The sequence below is a fragment of the Nicotiana tabacum genome, chromosome 15, assembly GCF_000715075.1.
Source record: "Nicotiana tabacum cultivar K326 chromosome 15, ASM71507v2, whole genome shotgun sequence".
Taxonomy (NCBI): domain Eukaryota; kingdom Viridiplantae; phylum Streptophyta; class Magnoliopsida; order Solanales; family Solanaceae; genus Nicotiana; species Nicotiana tabacum.
Genome location: NC_134094.1, coordinates 135,222,815 through 135,229,600, shown reverse-complemented (window position 1 = coordinate 135,229,600; position 6,786 = coordinate 135,222,815). Strand labels below are relative to the sequence as shown.

At 35.2% G+C, this 6,786-nt stretch overlaps 1 protein-coding gene across 1 annotated transcript; it reads right to left on the bottom strand.

Annotated features, from left to right (window-relative positions):
• Positions 1-4,288: 4,288 nt before the first annotated feature.
• LOC107796495 (uncharacterized) lies at positions 4,289-5,540 on the bottom strand. The gene has a single exon (XM_016619282.2). The coding sequence runs from the start codon at positions 5,504-5,506 to the stop codon at positions 4,475-4,477; it is 1,032 nt and encodes a 343-aa protein (XP_016474768.1). The 5' UTR covers positions 5,507-5,540; the 3' UTR covers positions 4,289-4,474.
• Between the last annotated feature and the right edge of the window lie 1,246 nt (positions 5,541-6,786).

The window sequence follows — 6,786 nt, the reverse complement described above, 5'->3', positions numbered from 1 at the left end:
ATTTTACCATGCCAATTATTATTTTTCAGTAGGGCCTGACCTGACCTCGTCACTACTCTACCGGGGTTAGACTTGGCACTTACTGGGTACCGCTGTGGTGTACTCATACTACTCTTCTGCATAACTTTTTGTGCAGATCCAGGTACATCTTACCAGCCTAGACGTCAGTGAGTTAACTGCGCATGGAGACTTCGAGGTATATCTGCCAGCGTCCGCAGACTCCGGAGTCCCCTTCTATCATTTTTATGTTGCTTCCTTATTTTACTTTAGACCTTGATATATAGAGACATTGGGAATAAATTCTTAGAAACTTGTGACTTATTTTTACCGGGTTTTGGGAGTTGAAATTATTTGAATTGTAGTTTATTTATTTCAGTTATTTATTATTATTCTGCATTGATAGGCTTACCTAGTCTTAGAGATTAAGTGTCATCAGGACATCCTACGGGGGGAATTTGGGGTCGTGACAACAACCGAACCCATGTACTCAATAAGTAACAAGACTAACCTTTGGGCTGAAAGTAGTGACGAGCTCAACAGGTACAGTCCAATATAAAAATAACATAAACAGAAATGTAGGCATGCTTTCAAATTCAATAGTTAAACTCAGTACAAGTAAAATAGATCAATTCTAAATGATATGAGGAATGTGACATCTCTATATCTACATGCCAAAATACATGTTGTATGTGATGTACCACAATGGAAACCTCGTGTACTCACACTCTCACAATACTCAATCACTCAGTACTATATATGGCCAATCCAGCCCAGGGAAGATCCATCTCCAAATATATATCACTGACAGTCAGTCACTCAATACTGCATAAGGGCAATCCAGACCAGGGAAGATCCATCCCTCAATGTAGATAATTAGGGAAGATCCATTCCAGGAAAACAACCATCCCAAAAATATAAATGATTCGAGCAAGATCCATGCCGAGGGAATATCCATCCCAGAAATATAAATGATTCGGGCAAGATCCATGCCCGGGGGAAGATCCATCCCTCAATGTAAAATCAATCGCGCTCATTGTGTGGGGTGCAGACTCCAGAGGGGATCCTTCAACCCAAGCGCTATAATAGCCAGATCCAGACATAAATAAATAAAATATGTTGCGGCGTGCAGCCCGATCCCATAAATATCAATCACAATCTCCAGTCTCTCGGGCTCACAATGACATGAAAATTAACTCGACATAATGATATGATGTATCAATGAATGACAACAAAGACAGAGATATGATGTGCAAATAATAGATGTGACTGAGTACAAATTATATTTTTAAACAATTAATTCGATAGCAACACGTTAATTTACCCGTAAATTCTCTCTGAAAAATTGCCCCAAACTGTATTTGAAATGTCCAAAAATGAGAAAATCTTGGACCCCTCTGTTTTTTGTAACCTGACCAGCATTTTCACTTTTGCGGAATATTTAACCGCACCTGCGGTCTCACAGATGCGAGGCCCTCCCTCGCTTCTGCGGCTTCCTTCGCTTCTGCGGATACGCTTTTGCGGCGGCACTGTCGCTTCTGTGAAGCGGCCCTTCCCTCCTCACTTCCGTTTCTGCGATCGACTCGTCGTAGGTGCGAGTCCGCTTCTGCAGTCCTACGCGCGCACCTGCGACCCCTGCCCTTTGCCAAGCAAATTTCGCTTCTACGCAACCAAGCTCGCTTCTGCGAGCCAAGTTTCGCAGGTGCTATTGCATCAGAAGGCAGAAAGGTTCCAGCTTTGTTCTAAGTCTGATTTCGATCTGTTAACCATCCGAAACTCACCCGAGGCCCCTGGGACCTCAACCAAATACACCAACAAGTCCTAAAACATCATACGAACTTAGTCGATGCCTCAAATTATATTAAACGACACTAAAAATACGAACCACGCCCAATTCAAGCCTAATGAAAACTAATGAATTCCAACTTCTACATTCAATGTCGAAACCTATCAAATCAAGTCCGATTGACCTCAAATTTTGCACACAAGTCAACATAACGGGCCTATTCCAATTTTCAAAATCGAATTCCGAGCCCGTTATCAACAAAGTCAACTCCCGGTCAAACTTCAAAACCTTCCATTTCCTACTTTCGCCATTTCAAGCCAAATTCAACTATAGACTTCAAAATAAATATTCGGACACATTTCTAAGTCTAAAATCACCATACGAAATTATTGGAACCATCAAAATTCTATTCCGGGGTCGTTTACACATAATTCATCATCCGGTCAATTATTTTAACTTAAGCTTTAAATCTTGAAACTAAGTGTTCTAATTCATTCTGAAACCTCCCCGACAAGTCATATAATTATAACTACGCATAAAATATTTAGTAAATGGGAAAACGTGACTGTGATACTTAAAACAATCGATCGGATCGTTACACTTTTGATACTAGTACTTGATTATATGATGGAACTGGTGAATTATAAGAATCAGATGAATATGCCACAGTGCAAGTTGCAATCAAGAAAAATGCTAAAGGACAAGCAAATTGATGCCATTGCTTCTTCATTTGGCTCCCCATTGAGAAGATTTGGGTTTTGAGGCTGATTAGATTGTTTTTTTCTTTTTTGTGTATTTTGAGAATGGTGTAACTAGCAGTTTATTTAGCCTAAACTAAATATGTGACTTGATGATTTGGATGCTTAAAATAATCCAAACTCATTTGATTTTCCCATTTTTTGGTTAATGCTGTTCCACTAAGTTCTTGAGATAATGGAGAGCCATGAACAAAATCACAACTTTGATTGACTAACTTATATGAAAAGACAATTAATCGGACCAATGATTAATTGGTCCCTACGCGACGCGTATCTAAATTAATCGGACCATTGAATAACCAAAACAAAAATGATATGGGTACTTTGATCGAAAACCATATACTGTTAGAACTTTCTCTGTTTGGCTGAGCTGGTTTTTGTGGCGAGGCAAGTCAAAACATGTAGTGAGACAAGACTTAGCTAATATATGGTAACTTATAATTAATGGATAATTTCTTATGGATTACCATCAGATCTAAACATATAAAATTTACAATCTCATTTAAGACATTAAGTTTTATTACATGAATCCAATTTTTGAGGTTTTTAGCACTAAACTCATTTTACTAATAAAATTATAATTTCTTAGGAGTATTTAATATTTATTAGAATTTTTTTAAGATTTCACATAAAAAATGATACCCCGCATCGAAAATAATAGGTATGAATGAATAACTGACCACCCTTTGTCGAAAAATTACACTGTGCATATAAGTAAAATATTACGTTTTAGAGATATATAACACATATTGAACACCCTTTGTCGGGAATTCTTTTTCACTTCTTTCAAATTTGAATACCCTTGGGAAAATTTCTAGCTTCGCCACTGACGAACACTGAATATGTCTCTAGGTACAATATCACCATTACATTTTGTTATGAGATAAAAGATTATTGATATTGTTGCAAATATAAGTTACATAAGTATAATTATGTTAGTCTCCTTGTAGGATTAATTATTTTTAGTCGTAGTACCAAGTGAGCAACCATTGGTCTCCTTGCCAAATCTAGATATACTTCAAGCTAATGTTGTTCCATAACTAAGTGCAGTCTGTTAATAGCCTTAAATATTGTGAATAGAGTCAGATACGGATCTAGGATTTTAAGAACATGGTGCATCACTAAAGAAAGGAGAAAAAAAATATTGAGTGAGAATTGATCTTTGTTATTTTGGGTAAATAACTCAGTATTCAACCAAGTGCACCATTCAGACTTTGTAGAGCGTGAGTGCCAACAGATAATATTAAACTAATTTTAAAAGATACATACATAAAATACCTAGTTTGGTGGATTAAACATGGGTTCACGTGCCCCGTTAACAAACCTATAAATCCGTCCCTGAATAGAGCTGATCAAAATCTGAATTAATGCAAGTGAATTACGAGAAAGAAGAGTTGAATTAACCATTTTGTTCCAAATCGTGCAATTTTGTTTTTCCCCTTCTTCTAATGGTCGATGATTGGGGATTTTAATTCTGTTTGCAGGTTTTAATTGCATATTTTGTTTCATTTGTATGTAGTGTTGCATATGATATCTTTCATAAATCTTGAGGTAGTTAAAGCACTTGCCATATTTATATTAAAAGGTGAAACAGTCACTCTTTAAATGCATATACTTTGAAGTTTCTCAATAGGTTGTTATGTTCTCATGTTTCAGAAATTAATCCTTCTAAATTTTTATGAAGGTCAGACTGATAAGTAGTACATAAATTATCGACAAAAAGAATTTGCATTAAATTGAACTAATCTTCTCAGAATTTCGATAATGAGACATGCAATAAAATGGAAAAACATGAGTTGCAACCAACACCAGAAAATACAAATAATGAAGTAATACAAATTTTGATATCAAGCATTCAACTCAAGATCCTTAAGATTTTGTTGTGTTGGAAAATGGCCTTCTCGAAACATGTTTGAACATGAAAGGTGAGAATTTAATAATATGGTGGAGGTGGTGATGGAGAAGGAGTTGAAGATGATTTATAAGAGTAAGGAGGTGGAGGTGGAGGTGGAGGTGACGGTGAAGGGGGAGGGGGTGAATTATAGTAGTATGGCGGTGGAGGAGAAGCTGAAGGTTTCTTGTAGTAATCATTCTTTGGCAAAGATGGCATCTTGTACTCTGGTTTAGGCATTGAGGGTACCTTATAGTAGTTATCCTTTGGAACGGATGGCACCTTGTAGCTATTCTTTGGAACTGATGGCTTTTTGTAGTAGTCATTCTTTGGTACAGATGACACCTTGTACTCCTGTTTAGGCGTCGAGGGTGCCTTATAATAGTTATCTTTTGGAAGAGATGGCACCTTCTTGTAGGTATCTTTTGGAACTGATGGTTTCTTGTAATAATCATTCTTTGGCAAAGATGGAGTGTTGTATTCCTGTTTAGGTACTGATGGTACCTTGTAATAGTTATCTTTTGGAAGAGATGGCATCTTTTTGTGGTTATATTCTGGAACAAATGGTTTCTTGTAGTATTCATTCTTTGGTAAAGATGGCGCCTTGTATTCTTGTTTAGGCACTGAAGGTGCCTTATAGTAGTTATCTTTTGGAACAGATGGCACCTTCTTGTAGTTATATTCTGGAACAGATGGTTTCTTATTATAGTCATTCTTTGGCAAAGATGGCACCTTGTATGCCGGTTTAGGCACTATGGATGCCTTGTAGTAATTATCTTTCGGAACAGATGGCACCTTCTTGTAGTTATATTTTGGAACTGATGGTTTCATGTAGTGGTTATTCTTTGACAAAGATGGTGCCTTGTATTCTTGTTTAGACACTGAAGGTACCTTGTAGTCGTTCTTGGATACTTGTGGCACTTCGTAATTGTCTTTTGACACTGGTACTTGATTATATGATGGAATTGGTGTTTTATAAGAATCAAGTGAATATGCCATAGTGCAAGTGGCAATCAAGAAAAATGCCAAAGCACAAGCAAAATGATGCCATTGCTTCTTCATTTGGCTCCCCATTGAGAAGATTTGGGTTCTAAGGCTGATTCGATTGTTGTTTTTCTTTTTTGTGTATTTGAGAATGATGTAACTAGGAGTTTATATAGCCTAAACTAAGTTAGTGAATTGATGATTTGGATGCTTAAAATAATCCAAACTCACCTGATTTTCCCCCTTTTTAGTTAATGCTGTTCCACTAACATTTTGAGATAATGGGAGACCATAAACATATCATACACCTTAGCTTGGCTCACTTATTTTAAAAAATTAAATCCATACTTTTATTACATGTAGAAGCTAATAGCAAATGGGAAAATAGAGAAATTAAACTGCTTTGTTGATGTACTGGAAAACTCTTTGATGTGTGTTTCAACTTTCTTTTTCTTTGATAAAAAACACTTTAACTATAGAGGGGCGTACAAATCGAACCGAAAAACAGCACCAAATCGAAAAGTTAAATCAAACCGATTAAAAAATTCGACTTGGTTTGGTTTGATTTGGTTTGGTATTGAGTAAAAAAATCCGAACCAACCCAACATATAAATATATAATTTTTATATATACTTTTAAGATTTTATAAAGAATTTTCTTTAAAAACTGTCTAGAAATATTTGGGATTCTCTTGCGGAATATAAATTTTAATAGAATATGAATCGCTCCATATTTATTGACCTTAAATAATGGGTTGTATGATCATTTTTTTATCAAGTGTTAATGAAATACGTCTATCTGTTTGTTCTTCCATATTCATATCATATGTTAAGATCTATTAAATTCTTATATCTTTTTCGAATGTGAAGTGATTATTAATATTTAGGTATCATATTGATTTTTATGTTTAATTACTAAATTCGGTTAACCTGAAAGTGCACATCAACGAAAAATTATTGTCAGATGACTTAAAAAATAACTATTAGGAGTATGTGTTACTAATAAAATTCTCTCATAAGAATATTTTAATCGATAATATGTTTGTCAATTTTTTATATTTTTACTAAATATATATTTACTTATCAAATATTTAACAAAGTAAGATTGAAATAATATTTAAGTAACAAAAAACCCGAAAAATCCGACAAAATCGAATCAATCCGAACCGATATAGTTGGGTTGGAAAAACCGAACCAACCCGATCCATGTACATCCCTAGTTGTATCAATAAAATAGATTGACTTCCAAAACTATAGTTTCATACCTACATGTATTTGTGAACTTATAAAATTATTGGAAAGGAAATAAAAGAAGAAAAATACTAATATTTAAGCAGGCATTTGGCCATAAGTTTTGGAAGTCTTTTTTCA